The sequence below is a fragment of the Heterodontus francisci genome, chromosome 41, assembly GCF_036365525.1.
Source record: "Heterodontus francisci isolate sHetFra1 chromosome 41, sHetFra1.hap1, whole genome shotgun sequence".
Lineage (NCBI taxonomy): Eukaryota > Metazoa > Chordata > Chondrichthyes > Heterodontiformes > Heterodontidae > Heterodontus > Heterodontus francisci.
This window is the reverse complement of record NC_090411.1, coordinates 37,660,226-37,680,603: the sequence shown is the minus strand read 5'-3', so window position 1 is coordinate 37,680,603 and position 20,378 is coordinate 37,660,226. Positions and strand designations below refer to the sequence as shown.

At 45.0% G+C, this 20,378-nt stretch overlaps 1 protein-coding gene across 3 annotated transcripts in view; it reads right to left on the bottom strand.

The window, feature by feature from the left end:
* Nucleotides 1-4,945: 4,945 nt before the first annotated feature.
* The window catches only part of LOC137353508 (CD82 antigen-like), a 39,858-nt gene continuing 24,425 nt past the window's right edge, over nucleotides 4,946-20,378 (bottom strand). For all 3 annotated transcript variants that reach the window (XM_068019891.1, XM_068019893.1, XM_068019892.1), the window contains exons 5-9: nucleotides 20,090-20,164; nucleotides 17,314-17,421; nucleotides 10,712-10,918; nucleotides 10,338-10,421; nucleotides 4,946-6,811 (exon numbers count right to left, since the gene is read on the bottom strand). In XM_068019891.1, the coding sequence (XP_067875992.1) occupies nucleotides 6,734-6,811; nucleotides 10,338-10,421; nucleotides 10,712-10,918; nucleotides 17,314-17,421; nucleotides 20,090-20,164 (552 nt within the window). In that variant the 3' untranslated portion in view covers nucleotides 4,946-6,733. The remainder of the gene's footprint in view (nucleotides 6,812-10,337; nucleotides 10,422-10,711; nucleotides 10,919-17,313; nucleotides 17,422-20,089; nucleotides 20,165-20,378) is intronic.

Below are 20,378 nucleotides of genomic sequence, written 5' to 3'. Positions count from 1 at the left end.
TATGGCTGAGGAAGGAGCATTCACAGTACAGACCCATAATCAGCCTGCAAAGCCTTCCACTACTCTACGAGAGTGGATGAGGAAACATAATTTTATCAATTTTGTGAAGGAAAAGCTTAGCTGACACCTCAGCCAAGGACAGATGGAGGATCCATCAAAGTAAACTGAGGAGTCAGCAGCCTACATACAAACCCAGACATCATTCCAGTTGAAATGGGAAAGAAACATTAACTTAGCAAAACCTGCTGCGAGAAAGTTCAGAGGGTACAATGGGAAGAATACAGGAAGCTTCAGAAAAGTGCCAGAGGCTAAAAGGGGAACCTGGCTGGAATGAAGAGTAACTGGAAACACAGGATAGCAGCAAGACTGTCAGGGAAAAGATCAAATTTTAAAGGCTATTAATTGGGAGATAACTGAAGACAAGCAAAGGACTAATAGTGAAGAATGAATTTCAGTCACAAATTCAACTTGAGGGTATGATATAGTAGGCACATGACAAAAAATGGCCAGGACTGAGTTATAAGGTCTACAGAAAAGGGGTAGAAAATGGTACAGGGGAGAACTAGCCTTAATGATTAAGGATGAAATCACTTCAATGGATAAGAGAGGATATAATGAGAGGTAAGGAGGCAGTGGAAACTTTATGGCAAGAATGAAGAAATAGAAAAGGATTCAAGACTGTATTGGGAGTTGTGTACAGGCCCCCTGGTAGCAGCTGTGAAGTGGTAGCTTGTATAAACGCTGACAGTAGACAAGTATGTAACAGAGTGGTTTTAATGGGGGATTTTAACTTTCATATAGATTGGGACAAGCAGTCTCGCACATGTTAGAAAAGTAGTGAATTTCTCGAGTTTGTACAGGGTAGTTTCTGCGATATGTCACAGAACCAAAGGCGGAAGGCCATATTAGATTTTGCAATGAGTAAAACTTTAGTAATGAGTAAAAGGCCAGATTTACTTAACAGCCTAACAGTGCATGAACATTTATTGAATAGCAATCATTATATGATAGAGTATAACAATGTTTGAAAGAGAGAAAGGTGAAACAACTATAATCCTAGATTTAGGAAGAGTGATTTCAATTGGATGAGACAGAGACTGTCCACAGTAAACTGGGCAAATCTGTTAATGGGTAAAAATACAGAGTGAAAGGTGTTCAGAAAGGTTTTGTGATTCAGAACCAGTTTATACCCCTAATGGACAAGTGTTCTACTTGCCAAGAAAGACCGCCACAAACAACTAAAGAGTTAAGTGACAACATAAAATTAAAAGCAGCAGCATACAAAAATGCAAAAAGTAGCAGAGATCTTGGCAAATGAGAAAAATACAAAGAGCAGCAAAGGGTGACAAAGCAGATAGCAAGAGCTACAAATAGTAAGTATGAAAGGAAATTTGCAAGGGTTATTGATATCAACACAAAAACCATTTACAATTACATTAGGAGAAAGGGGGTGGTTAGAAGCAATGTGGACTTCGTGAAAACTGATAATGGTGATGTTAATGAAAATAGGGAATTTGGGAATATACTGAATAATTACTTTGCATCAGAATTTATAGTAGAGGACGGGGTCAGCATGCTAGACATCCCAAGGAAACGAATATTGAATCTTGGATAGAGACTCAACAAAATTAAGGTAAGCAAAATAACAGCAATTGTCTAATGTCACTGGAGAATGACAAATCCCCAGGACTAGATGGTTTCCATCCCAAGGTTTTTAAAGTAGCTGAGAACATTGCAGATGCCTAACTATAACCTTCCAAAGTTCCTTTAGCGTGGAAGATCGTGTATGTCATTCAACTATTTAAGAAAAGTGGCAGAGGGAAACCACAGAATTATAGCTCAGTTAGCCTAAATCTGTTGTCAGGATAATGCTAGAGTCCTGAACTAAGGATAGGGTGACTGAACACCTTAACAAGTTTCAGCCATGACCTCGTTTAATGACCTCAATCTATATGAAAGTTAAAATCCCCCATTAAAACCACTCTGTTACATGCTTGTCTACGGTCAGCATTTATACAAGCTACCACTTCACAGCTGCTACCAGGGGGCCTGTACACAACTCCCAATACAGTCTTGAATCCTTTTCTATTTCTTCATTCTTGCCATAAAGTTTCCACTGCCTCCTTACTTCAACGACAGGCTTGAGGGGCCACTCGTGTTCCTACGTTCCTATAGCCTAGAATCTCAGCACAGAAGGTGGCCTTTTGGCCCATCGTGTCTATGCTGGGTCTTTGGTCGAGCTAGCCTATTAGTCCCATTCCCCTACTCTTTCCACATAACCCTGCACAATTTTCCTTTACAAGTATATATCGAATTTCTTACTGAATCTGCTTCCATCACCCTTCAGGCAACTCACTCAGATCATAAATCACTGATTGTGATAATCAGTTACTGGTCATGCAGTTGCCTCTGTCCTGTAAATAGGATCATAGGAAATAGGAGTAGGAGTGGGCCATTCCCTGCTCCGCCATTCAAACAGATCATGCCTGATCATCTACCTCTACACCATTTTCCCCCACTATTCCTACATTCCTTGATGTTATTAGTATCCAAAAATCTATCGATTTCTGTCTTGAACATACTCAATGACTGAGCTTCCACAGCTCTCTGGGGTAGAGAATTTCACAGATTCACCACCCTCTGAGTAAAAACATTTCTCCTCATCTCAGTCTAAAATGACCTGCCCCTTATTCTGAGACTATGTCCCCTGATTCTAGTCTCACCAGCCAACGGAAACATCCTAACCACATCTACCCTGTCACACCCTGTAACAATTTTGTAAGTTTCAATGAGATCACCTCTCATTCTTTGAAACTCTGGAGAAGACAGGCTCAGTTTCCTCAATTTCTCCTCATAAGACAATCCTGCCATCCCAGGGATTAGTCTGGTGAACCTCCATTGCACTCCCTCTATGGCAAGTATATCCTTCCTTAGATATGGAGACTAAAACTGTACACAGTACTCCAGGTGTGGTCTCACCAAGGCTTTATACAATTGCAGCAGGACTTCTTTACTCCTGTAAAGGCACCTTTATTTAAGCCAATTACATTACAATGTATAAAGCAGTGTAATGACACAGCTCTAAAATGGCAATGAAAGGGTTAACCCCTCTGGTGGGAACACACATAGATGGTCCTCCACATCTCATTGCAGCTTCAAAGCCAACTCTTTCTTCCTGTTAAGGCAGTGTGTGACACACAAGACTAGTTTCACAAGAGGGGCCACAGCTGTCTCAAGTGAACTGAATTATCCAGTGAGATTGTATGAGACCTCTCATGTCAACTAGGCCCACCTGGGTCTCAGTGCTCGTCAATGCCTGCTAATACATTTCAAAGCTGAGAGTCTCCCTCCAACACACATAATACTTCATCTGAACTGTGTCAGCTCACATCAAGTCCTTAATCTCACCAGAGAGGAGGCGAAACATCACCAAGGATCATGCAGAACAAAGTGGCTCAATCTTTTGAAATTGCACCAGGCTTCATTAAAAATTCAACATAATTCCTAATGTCAAATTTTTCTGTCTTGCTGAAGTATAACCCATTCACTGAGGTTACTGTGCACACACAAGTTGCTCATTATTTTTAATGAATATTTTTTTTAATTTTTTTATTTAGAGATACAGCACTGAAACAGGCCCTTCGGCCCACCGAGTCTGTGCCGACCAACAACCACCCATTTATACTAACCCTACAGTAATCCCATATTCCCCATCACCTCCCTACACTAGGGGCAATTTACCTATCACCTGCAAGTCTTTGGCTGTGGGAGGAAACCGGAGCACCCGGCGAAAACCCACACGGTCACAGGGAGAACTTGCAAACTCTGCACAGGCAATACCCAGAATCGAACCCAGGTCGTTGGAGCTGTGAGGCTGCGGTGCTAACCACTGTGCCGCCCTAATAAATCCCTAGTAATCATTAATCCAAATATCCGACTGTATTGCATATCCAAAATCTGGAGTGCATCCAACATTAAAATACAGCCAATCTCCTCTCCCACCCTCCCATCATACACAACCCCGCCCCAACCCCCAAAAGATGCTGACTCTCATGGGGTACAGGTACCCTGATGTTGATAGTTCATAGAACTGGATTCACAAGGTCCAATTCTTGATTTTTTTTTTTGCCACTTCAGTCATGGCTCCCTCAGCTTCCTGCTCCAACCAGCCAGCTTCTGTTGGTAGGATGGTCTGTTTGGATGCCGTAAGGAGTAAGGGTGGAGGGGTGAAATGGTAACTCTGGTTGGTACTGGGTAGGCTGGGTCAGATTCACATATTCTCTGGGAGCAGACAGCTCAGAAGCTGATCCTTCCACTAAACAAATGACTTTTCTCACCAGTCGGATTGCTCAGAGCTATGAGCAGCTCTGTATTGCTCAGTGACAGGTTCATGTTTCACATCCTGGAGCATTGACTCATCACCTCTGAAGCCTTCTCTTTGTGCTTCAATTTACCTGGATTTGCACTGCTGCCCCGGTCCACTCCAGGGCCTCCTTTGACAGCACCGTTGAGGAGTGCAAGTTACTGGAAAGCTGGATTTGCCTATCTTTATCTCTCACTTTCCCCATCCTGGGTCAGGTATTGTACAAGTGGTGCAACTTCATGCAAAGATCAACACAGTATCCAATAGTATGAGGCATCACATTCAGGCCCAATGCAACCCTTGCCTATCATCCACCCGCACACTTCTGTTATGAACACAGGACAGGGATTCGGAGTAAGACTGATTTATTCTCCTCTCTACCCCCTAGACAGCTGAGAGCTGAGCCAACCTGGACCAGACACTAGGTAACTTGCTACCCCCTTGGAGGACAAGGAGGAGCTTGTGGTGTCTATCAAGGTTTACTGGTTACTGTCTTAAATCAGAAACACTGAAACATACAGATTTTGTTTGCCCGTAATGATTTGAAATCCCAAATATCAGAAAAGGAAAGAAAGCATTGAGTATGATACATCTGATGAATGTTTTATTAAAGATATAAATCAGATCAGAATGGGAACTTGGGACATTTATACAAGAATACTGATAGACCATTCAAGATGCTTTGGATTTTGGTGGTTTGATTGTGTCCATTGTACCTGACACTGAACATTGGTCCCAATCACCGTATCTTTTTAAATAAGATAGGAATACGCCAGTTTAGATGTGTAGGACTGAATTACATAGAGTTATGCAACAGCAAAGCTTCCACTCCTCAACCCAACCCCAGACAGCACTGACTCGACATTTATAGTTTAAAAAAAAAGGAATTACTTGTTTTATATTACGGCCTTCAAATTTTCCAGATTTACCAATTAGATCACAACCAATGGTTACATTTGAAATTACTGTTGTTTTACAGGATCCCACACAAATAAATGATTGACAGTTCATCCATTTTTAAGTGTTGGTTGAGGGATAAATATTCACTAGTACACCAGGAAGAATTCCCCTGCTTTTCTTCAAAATAATATGGTAGGATCTTATACATCCACCAAGATGGCAAACAGGACCACTATTTAATATCTTATCCAAAAGCCAACTCCAACAGTGCAGCGCGCCCTCAGCTCCCTACAAATCAGAAGCGAAGGGTAAATTGTTTTGATATTATTCACATAAAACGTCAGACTCCCCAACTGAACCTTGAACTTTCATGCTTGAGGCTCTAATCTAAATTATTTATTTTTGTTTGTCTTCTGCAGCTGTCATTGTGTCAGATCTACAGGCTGCCCTCCAGCAGACAGGAAGTGTTGGTGGAATGTTCACCCATCGTGCACATCACAAAAAGCCTGTTGATGCCCTTGTTAACATCTACACATACACTTCCCAGCAGCAAACACAGGACGGTGATTTTCCTATAAGTTGAGGCATATTGTGAAACCTCTACCACCATACATACTCAGATCATCCAACTCAACACTGACCAAGGACTGATCTCAAGGTCTCCTTGGGTCTGTATGAGTCAGCAGCATACTGTACAGTGCACTAACCTCCCGGGTCTTTGGGGGAGTCCTGGAGTACCTGGTCACATAATAACAGCCACCTTGTACGGTACCCTCCCAAAAAAACCCAAGCCACCAACAATTATACTAGGCAGCACATCCTGTACCAGGAATTGCCTGTTTGGTCGCTGTGCAGCTCACTGCCCTAGAACAAATAAACTTAAACTGTGCACTGATATCAAAACAAACTTCAAAAGTAATCCACATTCAATTATTTTTACAAGGTTTCTTCACAGCTGTGTGTCCATAATCCAACCATTCCTGAAGAAGCTGATGTCTTGTGCAGGTGCATATTCCTGAAAGGCGGCCTTGGTTTATCCTTTGCACCTTTGTCACCTCTCCAATATGAACGACCCGACTAGTAGCCAATGCACGTTAATGGGTTAATTCAACTCTGGTTGATAGGCAAGATTGAATAAAACCCAAGGTTTGCTTTGGGCTCATAGCTCTTGGGTGGATTAGGTTGGGTTGAGATGACTGAATTGGTATTGGGTAAGCTAGTTGGATTGAGATTGGTGCTGGGTAATGAGTGTTCTCCATTAACAGTTGATTTCCACAGTCAAGTGGCAACACTGAATAATGACTGCTGCTCAGATGATTCAGTACCTGATGTGTAGATCCCAGTCCCAGCTGCAATCGTCGAAAAGGATTAAGAACAAGCTGGAAGTAAAATTACTGCAGGAAGTTATAAACAAAGAAAAATAAACACATTGGTTTTCCATCCTTCCAGACCTGCTCACAAGTCTTGTAGTTACTGAAAGCGAATCAGTTTATCGTAATCTGGGTCGATATTCCTACACAATAACATCGATAACGTCATTGCAAAGAGCTGTGGGAAAGGAGAAAAAGTGAATGAATATCACAGCACCACACCACCCAATACAGAATGGCACAGTTCAGCATCACGTGAAATAGCAGAGAGTAACCACTCGATACACACACACACTGAGCACTGTCCCCATATAGAGTCCAATCCTCAAGTACAGACACACAGTGAAAGTGAGCACTCATGTACAGATGGACATTCTGCATGTCCGTTGTTACTCCTGATCTTTAGGAGTGAGGTGCTGGTGGGAGCAGAATTCCCTGCCCAAGTGTGCCCAACTTGTTCAAGTGGAAAATCCAGTGTGTCCAGCTAATTAGAGGATTACAGTGGCTGCAAATGTGAGTACTCCATTTCTGAACGAGTGATGTTATCCCCAATTTCCCCTCCTGACTCCTCACTGGAATGCAGTTCTACAGCTGGGTCCTTCTCACCCAAGGAGCCATTTGTCAGGTGGGAACCTAGACAGAATTTTACATGACATTTAATTACAGAAAACTGTACAGCAAGTTCAGTGTTCTCCCATTTGGTAATCTCAGTCCCTTGGGTGAAAGGCAGGCAATCGATCTGTCCTTCCCCTATCCAAGCCAACTGCCTTTCAGCATAAACCAATAATTAAACTAGAGACCCTCAGGGCAAATGCTTTGCTAGAACTTGTGCACATTGATTGAGGGCCCAGTTGGCAACTGCTGCATAATAGTCAATTTGTGGTTAAATTCTGACCTTTTCTCACAACACAAACACACAATACATCAGCTTCTTAGATTTGCCCCATTTCTCAACTTTTATTCAGTAGAATATAGATGAACAGCTTCAAAAGGCATTTTTTCAACGCTGTAACCAATTCACTGGGTCTGTCCAGTTAGTAATACATATGCATCTCTCCTCGTCTCGGAGACTGTGCTCTTATACTGGATGATTCAGCAACTTTCTCTGTGCTCTCTCCTCGTCTCGGAGACTGTGCTCTTATACTGGATGATTCAGCAACTTTCTCTGTGCTCTCTCCTAGTCTCGGAGACTGTGCTCTTATACTGGATGATTCAGCAACTTTCTCTCGTCTCGGAGACTGTGCTCTTATACTGTGAAGTTCAGCAGCTTTTTCTGTGCTCTCTCCTTGTCCCTGCACAACTACTGAAATACCAGAGGGATCGACGGATACACTGAAACTCTGAGATGGCCAGCTTTCAGCACTGTGCTGAAACTGTTCCAGACAAAGAATGAAGGAGAATGCAAGGAGCCCAAACTAGAAGTGAAGGCAGGAAAGGTGACTATATTGAAAAATGGTTCAAAGAGAACAGATAATACTTGACACAAAATGAATTGGCTTCACTTGAGCAGTTTTATTTCTGCAGACCTCCTAATTCCCTACCCATAGAGATTAACTCCAATTTCAATGTGCTCTCATTTTTGTTAACACATTTTCATTTCCTCTCCTGAAGGTGCTGACTCTCCCTGGGGTACGGGTCCCACACGCACGGACTCTCCCTGGGGTACGGGTCCCACACGCACGGACTCTCCCTGGGGTACGGGTCCCACACGCACGGACTCTCCCTGGGGTACGGGTCCCACATGCACGGACTCTCCCTGGGGTACGGGTCCCACACGCACGGACTCTCCCTGGGGTACGGGTCCCACACGCACGGACTCTCCCTGGGGTATGGGTCCCACACGCACGGACTCTCCCTGGGGTAGACTGAATGAATTGACTAAATTCAATGATCAAACACCAATTAAGTTAACTGTAACATATTCAAATGGATCAGTGACAAGTTATCACACAGAAATAAGCCTACGCGCACACGTGTGCGCACACACACACACACACACGTGTGGAAATTACCTTGCCAATATTCAATGTGGAAATCTCTGAGAGCAGAATGCAATCAACCAAAAAGTTAGTTGGATTAGTTCAGTTTGATGTTGCCAAATACTTTACCAAATGTCACCATTAACGCTGTGGAATCAAACAAACCGGGAAATTCTCAACATGCAGGGAACTGGGAGCTGCTAAAACACACATGATCAACCTGCTGGGAACACCTTGCACAGCATGCGCACACACTCCATGCACTCGTTTGAACCCACCACCCCACCCCCCCACTGTGGGCTCACACCTTCCTCATGCAATGTCAAGAATAGTTTGTTCCCTCTATTTGATAAAACACTGTGAAATCATGAGAACAAACCAGTAGAGGCATTCTACCCCATAACCCATGTTCATGCATCATCTAGTAACCAATGTGTCCCGGGCTGGAGGAGGAATGGGAAGGGGGGTCTCAAGATGTAGGGGGGGGTGGGGTGGTCCCCAGGTACCCTGGGTTGGTGTATGGTGTGGGGGAGGGGTGGTGGGGGGAGAGAGAAGGGGAGGGTGTCCCGGTTCCCTGGGTTAGAGTATGGGGCGGTGAGGAGTGGAGGGGGGGTGCGGGGGGAAGTGTGTCCAGGTACCCTGGGTTAGGGCCTGGGTTAGAGTATGGGGCATCTCCACAGGTTAAGCCCCACTTCCTACAATTTCTTCCCTGAACCATTTCCTCTTCGCAAAGACCATCTGTTTTGACCAGGATTTCAGTTTCCTCTCCGAATCCCTCATTCCCTGATCTTACTCCCATGGCATCCCCAGGGACTTGTTTTTATATTAAAAGGTGCAACATGAATGTAATTTGTAGCCATGAGCTCAACAGCAGCAGGTTAGTCCAACCTCACTAACTTGGATCTATACTCAGTCCAAAACCTGCCCTGAAGTTTCTCTTCATTCGCACTGACCCTGCTCCAGGTCAGTCTGGTTCCAAAATGTTCAATCCACACAAAACAGAAAACACAAGCACCTGGCAGGAAGTGTCAGGAGGTCAGTGGAGGAACCTATGCTCAGTGTCCGGCTCTGAGTCAGGCTCAGGCTCCAGTGGACAATGAAACAGAACAGCTGGAGGAACTAAACACAAAGGAGTTCATCATTCACCTCGCCCAAGCTCCAAGATTCAATCCCTGCACCCCCCCCCCCAATTCACCTCGCAAACCCCCCTCACATTCACCTCGCAAACCCCCCCCACCACATTCACCTCGCAAACCCCCCCCCCCCGCCACATTCACCTCGCTAATCTCTCCCCACTCCCTCCACTTCTGGTTTCCCTATCATTAAAGTCAACTGTTTCTTTTTTTCTCAATGAAAATTTGGAAATTTGACACGACCCCAGGGCAGTCTCAGTAACCCCCCCCCCCCGACCCCCCGGGGCAGTCTCTGTAACCCCCCCCCCACCCCGGGGCAGTCTCCGTAACCCCCCCCACCCCACCCCGGATCAGTCTCCGAGCTCCCCCACTCCACCCCGGGGTAGTCTCCGTAACCCCCCCCACCCCGGATCAGTCTCCGTACCCCCACCCCCACCCTGGATCAGTCTCCGAGCTCCCCTACCCCACCCCGGATCAGTCTCCGAGCTCCCCCACCCCACCCCGGGGCAGTCTCCGAGCTCCTCCACCCCACCCCGGGGCAGTCTCTGTCGCACTGGCTGCCACGGGCTCCGCTCATCCGCCACTGACTTACCTCCACTAAACTGATGCCAATGGAGATGATCATGATGCTCAAGATATTTTCCTGCAACCATTCAAACACCTCAGTCTTACAGCTCTGTGTGGAGAACAGGAAACAAAACCCAGTCAATATCGTGTCATTTTCTGTGCCCGTTAACCAAGGTCATCTTGGCCAGCCTCAGGTTCCAGATACTACCATGAGCAAGTACCAAATACATCACAAAATAAACCCCTTCTACTAGGTCACCTTGACATATACAGGTCAGAACCACAATTTGTCCAACTCAACCCTCACCACCCTGGGGCATAACATGCAAGGCAGAACTGAATAGAAGTCTCAGAACTGAACAGCCAACAATCAAGGGGCGAGAGTGAGTGAACCATTACCTTCAGCTTTTCTGTCAGTGGGTTGAATGACGCTAAGCAGAATCCTGTTTGACTGGTCATGTTGATGCTGGTCTTATTCTCGGAGAAGGAATTATAGCAGGAGCAGGGATAGGGATAGTTAGTACCATCCATCAACCTTCCAGAATCATTATTCATTTTTGGGTTTTTCATCCACTCCCTGGAGTTATTCCAACCACAACAAGAGAACTGGAAAAGATGAAAGGCAATTTGATGCAGACCTTTACACATTACATTCCAAGGCCAGAAGATTACTGCACAATCTGTGACGGATTAATGTTATCATGGACTAACAGAATAAATGGGATAATATTTACATATCAAACTAAAATATGGATTGAGAATAACTGGAGCAGAATCCCTCAGTGAGGGATCCCAATCGCTGCTGTGTGATAGTTCAGAATCTCTTCCTCCATCAAATTCACCAATTCCAGACCTGACCTGGAATAAAAGCCACTGTTCAAACTGGATACTGCAAAGATTCATTATCTGGGCCAAGAGGCCCCAGTGAGCAAAATGTGAAAAGTGAAGATACAGATGACGGAGGGTGGGGAGAGAGAATTTCTATACACAACAAATTTCTGTAATCTGGAATGCGCTGCCTTAAAGCATAGTTGAAGCAGATTCAATAGGAATTTTAAAAGGGGAGTTGGATTTAAAGAAGAAAAATTTACAGGTGCTGTGGGGAAAGAGCAGGGGAATGGGCCTAATTGGATATAAAAAGCTGACACAAGCACAATGGGACAAATTACCTCGTTCTGTACTGATTTCTATGATTTAATTCGGTATTCATTTGTCCATTTTTGGAGGTCTGGAAATCATGTTTGTTGTCCCTGCCTAAATATGCTCATCCTAAACTCCCAATGAAATGATTGGGAAGAGGGTGTCGACCCCTTTAACGGTTGGGAATTCAGGCTGCAGTACCCAAGGGAGCCACCTGATGGTGCTGAACACCAGCATCTATCAGCTTGCAGGTGCCACCAGCAGTGAAGCAGTGGTACTGCAGCTGCTGACCTACTGACACCAGGCCGGACAGTGGCCAGGCTGGATTTGGCTTCGCGGCAACCAGGCCGGACAGTGACCAGGCCGGACAGTGACCAGGCTGGATTTGGCTTCGCGGCAACCAGGCCGGACACTGACCAGGCCAGACGGTGACCAGGCTGGATTTGGCTTTGCGGCAACCAGGCCGGACACTGACCAGGCCGGAGAGTGACCATTTGGCTTCACAGCGGACACCGATCCTGCCCACACCCTTGTCCGCACGCACTGGCATCTCTGGATAGTGATCAATAGCAAGGGTCTTGGATAATGTTCCTTCCCCTGGCTGAGATTACGTAGCTGACAATCTTAATGCTTTGACTTTCAAACATATGAATTAGGAGCAGGAGGAGGCCACTCGGCCCCTCAAGCCTTCTCTGCCATTCAATAAGATCATGGCTGATCTGATTGTAACCTCAACTCCACATTCCCACCTACCCCCAATAACCTTTCACCCCCTTGCTTATCAAGAATCTATCTACCTCTGCCTTAAAAATATTCAAAGACCTTTTGAGGAAGAGAATTCCCAAGACTCACGACCCTCAGAGAAAAAATTTCTCCTCATCTCTGTCTGAAATGGGCAATCCCCTGGTTCTAGATTTTTCCACAAGAGGAAGCATCCTTTCCACATCCACCCTGTCAAGACCCCTCAGGATCTTATATGTTTCAATCAAGTTGCCTCTTACTCTTCTAAACTCCAGCGAATACAAGCCCAGCCTGTCCAATCTTTCCTCATAAGATAACCTGCCCATTCCAGGTATTAGTCTAGTAAACCTTCCCTGTACTGCCTCCAACGCATTTACATCCTTCCCTAACCAAGCAGAACAGTACTGTACACAGTACTCCAGATGTGGTCTCACCAATGCTCAGTATAGTTGAAGCAGAACCTCCCTACTTTTGTATTCAATTCCCCTCACAATAAACGATGACATTCTATTAGCTTTCCTAATTACTTGCTGTACCTGCACATTAACCTTTTGTGATTCGAAGAGGGATTCGAGCTGCGAAATTCCTGAACTAAAGGAATGCGTCACTTTGGTAACGTGCCGTGAGACTCACTTAACCATTGCCTGTGGCAACTAGTTACAGTTATAATCAGGAAACAAGATCAGACATTTACAAATAGGTATAGAATACAAAAACAGGGATGTAATGTTGGAACTGTATAAAATGCTGCTTTGGCCACAGCTGGAGTATTGCACACAGTTCTGGTCACCACATTACAGAAAGGACATAATTGTTCTGGAGAGAGTACAGAGGAGATTTACAAGAATGTTGCCAAGGCTGGAAAATTGCAGCTATGAGGAAAGACAGGATAGGCTAGGGTTGTTTTCTTTAGAACAGAGGCTCAGGGGTGACTTAATTGAGGTATACAAAATTATGAGGGGCCTAGATAGAGTAGACAGGAAGGACCTGTTTCCCCTAGCGGGGAGGTCAATTACTAGGGGGCACAGATTTAAGATAACTGGTAGAAGGATTAGCGGGGACATGAGGGTAGAGGGTGTCTGGAATTCACTGCCAGGAACGGTGGTGGAGGCAGAAACCCTCGACTCATTTAAAAGGTACCTGGACATGCACCTGAAGTGCTGTAACCTGCAAGGCTACAGACCAGGTGCTGGAAGGCGGCATCAGAATGAGCGGCTAGTTTTTTCAGCCAACACAGACACGATGGGCTGAATGGCCTCTTTCTGTGCCGTAACTTTTCTATGGTTCTAAATGATGGGTGTGAAACCAGGTCGGTTACTTGCACTTAACCAATGATACAACTCACAGAATTGTTACATCGCAGAAGGAGGCCATTCGGCCCATCGTGTCCGCACTGTCTCTCTAAAAGAGCAACTCCTTCATTTCCATTCCCCTGCCTTCTCCCCATAACCCTGCACATTCTTCCTTTTCAGACAGGCTCAGTGGTTAGCACCACAGCCTCACAGCTCCAGCGACCCGGGTTCAATTCTGGGTACTGCCTGTGTGGAGTTTGCAAGTTCTCCCTGTGACTGCGTGGGTTTTCGCCGGGTGCTCCGGTTTCCTCCCACAGCCAAAGACTTGCAGGTTGATAGGTAAATTGGCCATTATAAATTGCCCCTAGTGTAGGTGGTAGAGGAATATAGGAACAGGTGAGGATGTGGTAGGAATATGGGATCAGTGTAGGATTAGTATAAATGGGTGGTTAATGGTCGGCACAGACTCGGTGGGCCGAAGGGCCTGTTTCAGTGCTGTATCTCTAAATCTAAAAATCTAAAATCTAAATCTATAACAGTCTGATTCCCTTTTCAATTTCTCGCTTGAACCTGCCTGCACCACACTCTCAGGCAGCACATTCCAGATCCTAACCACTCGCTGCGTGAAGTTTTTCCACATGTCACTTTTGCCAATTACTTTAAATCTGTGCCTTCTTGTTATCGATCGTTTTACGAGTGGGAACAGTTTCTCTCTATCTACTCTGTCCAGACCCCTCATGATTTTGAATACCTCTAACAAATCTCCTCTCAGCCTTCTCTTCTCCAAGGAAAACAGTCCCAACGTCTCCATTCTATCTTCATAGATGGAGTTCTTCATCCCCGGAACTATTCTCATGAATCTTTTCTGTACTCTATCCAATGTCTCCACATCTTTCCTAAAGTGCGGCGCCCAGAACTGGCCCTTATCAATTTTAAATCCTTCCAGTGTATTAATTACCTTCTTTTCACTGTGGCCTGGGTTGCATCTTCTTCCTTGGTAAAGACAGACGCAAAGTATTCCTTTAATACCTCAGCTATTACCCCTGCCTCCATGTGTAAATCCCCTTTCGGTCCCTAATCAGCCCTACTCCTCTTTTAACCACCCTTTTACTATTTATATGCCTATAAAAGACTTTGGGATTCCTTTTCATGTTAGCTGCCAGTCTCTTTTCATTCTCTCTCTTTGCTTCTCTTATTTGCTTTTTCATTGCACCTTCTATATTCTGGTTCTCCATTTTATCTACCTGACATCTGTCGTAAGCACTTTTTCTTCTTCATCTCGATCTCTTTTGTCATCCAGGGAGCTCCGGATTTATTTGCCCCACCTTTCTTTCCCTTCGAGGGAACATACCTTGACTGTGCCCGAACTATCTCTTCTTTGACGGTAACCCATTGTTCAGCTACCATTTTTCCTGCCAACCTTTGATTCCAATTTATTCGGCCCAGATCTGTTTTTACCCCATTGAAGTTGGCTTTCCTCCAGTTAATTATCCTTAATCTTTTCTTTTTCTTTTGGGCCTCCTTATCTCGAGAGACAATGGATACGCGCTTGGAGGTGGTCAGTGGTTTGTGAAGCAGCGCCTGGAGTGGCTATAAAGGCCAATTCTGGAGTGACAGGCTCTTCCACAGGTGCTGCAGAGAAATTTGTTTGTCGGGGCTGTTGCACAGTTGGCTCTCCCCTTGCGCCTCTGTCTTTTTTCCTGCCAACTACTAAGTCTCTTCGACTCGCCACATTTTAGCCCCGTCTTTATGGCTGCCCGCCAGCTCTGGCAAACGCTGGCAACTGACTCCCACGACTTGTGATCAATGTCACAGGATTTCATGTCGCGTTTGCAGACGTCTTTATAGCGGAGACATGGACGGCTGGTGGGTCTGATACCAGTGGCGAGCTCGCTGTACAATGTATCTTTGAGGATCCTGCCATCTTCCATGCGGCTCACATGGCCAAGCCATCTCAAGTGCCGCTGACTCAGTAGTGTGAACAAGCTGGGGATGTTGGCCGCCTCGAGGACTTCTGTGTTGGAGATACGGTCCTGCCACCTGATGCCAAGTATTCTCCGGAGGCAGCGAAGATGGAATGAATTGAGACGTCGCTCTTGGCTGACATACGTTGTCTAGGCCTCGCTGCCATAGAGCAAGGTACTGAGGACACAGGCCTGATACACTCGGACTTTTGTGTTCCGTGTCAGTGCGCCATTTTCCCACACTCTCTTGGCCAGTCTGGATATAGCAGTGGAAGCCTTTCCCATGCGCTTGTTGATTTCTGCATCTAGAGACAGGTTACTGGTGATAGTTGAGCCTAGGTAGGTGAACTCTTGAACCACTTCCAGAGCGTGGTCGCCAATATTGATGGATGGAGCATTTCTGACATCCTGCCCCATGATGTTTGTTTTCTTGAGGCTGATGGTTAGGCCAAATTCATTGCAGGCAGCCGCAAACCTGTCGATGAGACTCTGCAGGCACTCTTCAGTGTGAGATGTTAAAGCAGCATCGTCAGCAAAGAGGAGTTCCCTGATGAGGACTTTCCGTACTTTGGACTTCGCTCTTAGACGGGCAAGGTTGAACAACCTGCCCCCTGATCTTGTGTGGAGGAAAATTCCTTCTTCAGAGTATTTGAACGCATGTGAAAGCAGCAGGGAGAAGAAAATCCCAAAAAGTGTGGGTGCGAGAACACAGCCCTGTTTCACACCACTCAGGATAGGAAAGGGCTCTGATGAGGAGCCACCTCCTCAATCTAGATTGTTCTTTATTATGTTACCCTAACCAACCTAAACCTTCTGATACAATGATTACTGCTGATACTTGATCCACTTGGCCCACCTCATTCCCAAGAACCAGGTCTAGCAGTGCCTCCTTTCTCATTGGACTAGAAACATACTACTGTAGAAAATTTCCTGAACACACTCTCGGAACTCTTGCCACTCACCGCCCTTTACACCACTATTATCCCAGTCTATATTCAGTTAATTAAAGTCCTCCATTATAACTCATCTATAATTCTCGCATCTGTCTGTAATTTCCTTGCAAATTCGTTCCTCTTCATCCTTCCCACTAGCTGGTGACCTGTAGACAACACCAAGCAATGTAACTGCACCCTTTTTGTTCCTTAGTTCTAACCAAATAGATTCCGATCTTGACCCCTCAGCGACATCCTCTCTCTCCAGCACTGCTCTGCTCTCCTTAATCAATACCACCACCCCGCCCCCTTTTTTCCCTTTCCCATCTTCCCTGAATACCTTGTATCCAGGAATATTTAACACCCAGTCCTGCCACAACATCATATTTCCACATGTCAATCTGTGCCTGTACCTCATCAATCTTACTAGCAACACTCTGTGCATTCACATACATGTACATAAAGCCTGATTTAGACTTGATGGGCTTTGCGTCTTTATTTGGTTCCTTTCTCGTTCCCAAAGTGAAGGTTTAAGAACATAAGACTTCACAGGGCACCTGTGTAGCGCTGATCTGAAACTTGAAATAAGAATGTCAAAGTTCAAAAGAAACTTACAATCTGAAAAATACAATAGAATATTCTCTCATGTTTTAATCACGTTCTTTGTCAAAGATCTATCCAGTACCATATTTTTCCAGAACCTGCACTCTCCAGTGTCATTTTCAGGTAGTCCATCAGCTACATTCACTGTTCTTTGTCTAAACTTCAATCTAAATTGGTTGTTTTTCATGAAATCAAACCCTTTACCAAAACCACTAAACTCTCAATTTTAACATTTGCAAACTTGCTGCTGTCCCGTTCAATCTGTTCCTGCATCTTCCCAAATGTGGTGACACTGTCCCTTTAACCTGCCATTGAACATTCATACTCACTTGGACTTGAATGAAATCCCAACTCTCTTCCAGGTTCTGAAGCTTCTCATCTTTCTCATCATAATTTTCAATTAGGGTTCTCACAGCCGTGCTCAGCCGTTTCTCAATCTAATGAAAGATCAGAAGGAAATTGTAAATCGCTGACAAGGAAATCCCGAAGCCCAGATTTCCATAGCTACAACAACAACAACTTGAATTTATATCATACAAACATACGAATTAGGAGCAGGAGTAGGCCACTCGGCCCCTCGAGCCTGCTCCGCCATTTAATAAGTTCATGGCTGAACTGATTACTCCACATTCCCATCTACCCCGATAACCTTTCACCCCCTTGATTATCAAGAATCTATCTACCTCTGCCTTAAAAATATTCAAAGACTCTGCTTGCACTGCCTTTTGAGGAAGAGAATTCCAAAGACTCACAACCCTCTGAGAGAAAAAATTTCTCATCTCTGTCTGAAATGGGCGACCCCTTATTTTTAAACAGTGACCCCTAGTTCTAGATTCTCCCACAAGGGGAAACATCCTTTCCACATCTACCCTGTCAAGACCTCTCAGGATCTCATAGGTTTCAATCAAGTCGCCTCTTACTCTTCTAAACTCCAGCGGATACAAGCCTAGCCTGTCCAACCTTTCCTCGTAATATAACCCGCCCACTCCAGGTGTCAGTCGAGCAAACCTTCTTTGAACTGCTTCCAACGCAGTTACGTCCTTCCTTAAATAATTAGACTAATGCTGTACACAGTACTCCAGATGTGGCCTCACCAATGCCCTGTATTCATTACCTCCCTACTTTTGTATTCAATTCCCCTCACAATAAATGATAACATTCTATTAGCTTTCCTAATTACTTGCTGTACCTGCATACTAACCTTTTGTGATTCATGCACTAGGACACCCAGATTCCTCTGAATCTCAGAGCTCTGCAATCTCTCACCATTTAGATAATATGCTTCTTTGTTATTCTTCCTGCCAAAATGGACAACTTCGTATTTTCCCACATTATACTCTATCTGCCAGATTTTTGCCCACCTGCTTAACCTATCTATATCCCTTTGTAGCCTCCTTACGTCCTCTTCACAAGTTACTTTCCTACCTATCTTTGTCTCATCAGCAAATTTAGCAACCATACCTTCGTTTCCTTCATCTTCTTTGGCCTCCTTGTCTCAAGAGACAATGGATACGCGCCTGGAGGTGGTCAGTGATTTGTGGAGCAGCGCCTGGAGTGGCTATAAAGGCCAATTCTAGAGTGACAGACTCTTCCACAGGCGCTGCAGATAAAATTGTTTGTCGGGGCTGTTACACAGTTGGCTCTCCCCTTGCGCTTCTGTCTTTTTTCCTGCCAGCTGCTAAATCTCTTCGACTTACCAGTCTTTAGCTCCGCCTTTATGGCTGTCCCTTCATCTAAGTCATTTATATAAATTGTAAAAAGTTGAAGCCCCAGCACAGATCGCTGTGGCACACCACTTGTTACATCTTGCCAACCAGAACATGACCCATTTATGCCTAAGCTTTGTTTCCTGTTAGTTTGCCAATCTTCTATCCATGCCAAAATGTTACTCCCTACACCATGAGCTTTTATTTTCTGCATTAACCTTTGATGTGGCACCTTATCAAATGCCTTCTGGAAATCTAAGTACAATACATCCACCGGTTCCCCTTTATCCACAGCACATGTAACTCCCTCAAAGAACTCCAATAAATTGGTTAACCTTGATTTCCCTTTCACAAAACCATGTCGACTCTACCTGATTCCCTTCAATTTTTCTAAATACCCTGCTATAATGTCTTCAATAATAGCTTCTAACATTTTTCCTAAGACAGATATTAAGCTCACTGGCCTGTAGTTTCCTGCTTTCTGTCTCCCTCCCTTTTTGAATAAAGGAGTTACATTCGCAATTTTCCAGCCCAGTGGAAACTTCCCCGAATCTAGGGAATTTTGGAAAAAATTAACGGATCGACTATCTCACTGGCCACTGCCTTTAACATAGTAAAACATGACACTTCACAGAAGCATTAAACAAAATTTGACACAGAAGGAGCTATTAGGATAAATGAGCAAAAGCTTGGTCAAGCGGTAAGTTTTAAGGAGCATCTTAAAGGAGATGAGACAGGTGGAGAGGTTTAGGGAGGGAATTCCAGAGTTTCTGGCCCAAGGCAGCTGAAGTCACGGCTGACCATCACGCAGTGATGAAAATCAGGGATGCGCAAAAGGCCAGGTTTAGACGACAGCAGAGATGTCGGAGGGTTGTGGGGTTGAAGGAGATCACAGAGATAAGGATGGTCGAGGGCGAGGGCATGAGGTGGGGGGTGGGGTTGGGAAGTGGAATTTTAAAAAAGCATGAGCATTTTGTTTCAGGAAGTGACGATCAGTTCCAAAGATCACTTTTTAAAAAACTTGAGTCAACAGAGAATAGGAAGGTCCCAAGATTCTGGATTTATCTCAGCTCCTACGCAAAAAAGGAAGGTTAAAGTACAGCAGCCACTCTCCCTGGGCAGAAACACCTCACTCCACTTGCTGTTACTGCTACAGCTGGTGACTGAAATGAGGAACTGACCGTCTAGAGAATCTGCAGACCCACATCCGGTCAACATGTCCCACACCTCGAAGACAGGAATTAGTGTCACTGGTTGCTAGGGTGACACAGGTAAACGTAGACACCCTGAAACATATCAAAGCCCAGGGAGAAAGCATCATGGCAGATATTGGAGCAGCCTGGATCTCTGCTAATTTGGCTGCATCCCTGACAACTTAATTATATTTACTGGAACTCACCATCTTTCTCTGAGTATAAATCAGAATTCCAACTGTGATTTGTGAAGCCAGGAGGAATACAAGCAAAGTGAAGTACTGCAAAAGAGGGAAAATCATTCAATGCAAGGTTCGGTGCTCAATTTAATTGAACAGCTGAATGACCCCTGACCCCAACCACATAGGCTGGACAACCCCCCATACACCCCACCCCCCACCCCACCCACTGACCTGAAATGTTAACTCTGCTTCTCTCTCCACTGATGTTGCCAGACCTGCTGAGTATTTCCAGCATTTCTTGTTTGTGTTTCAG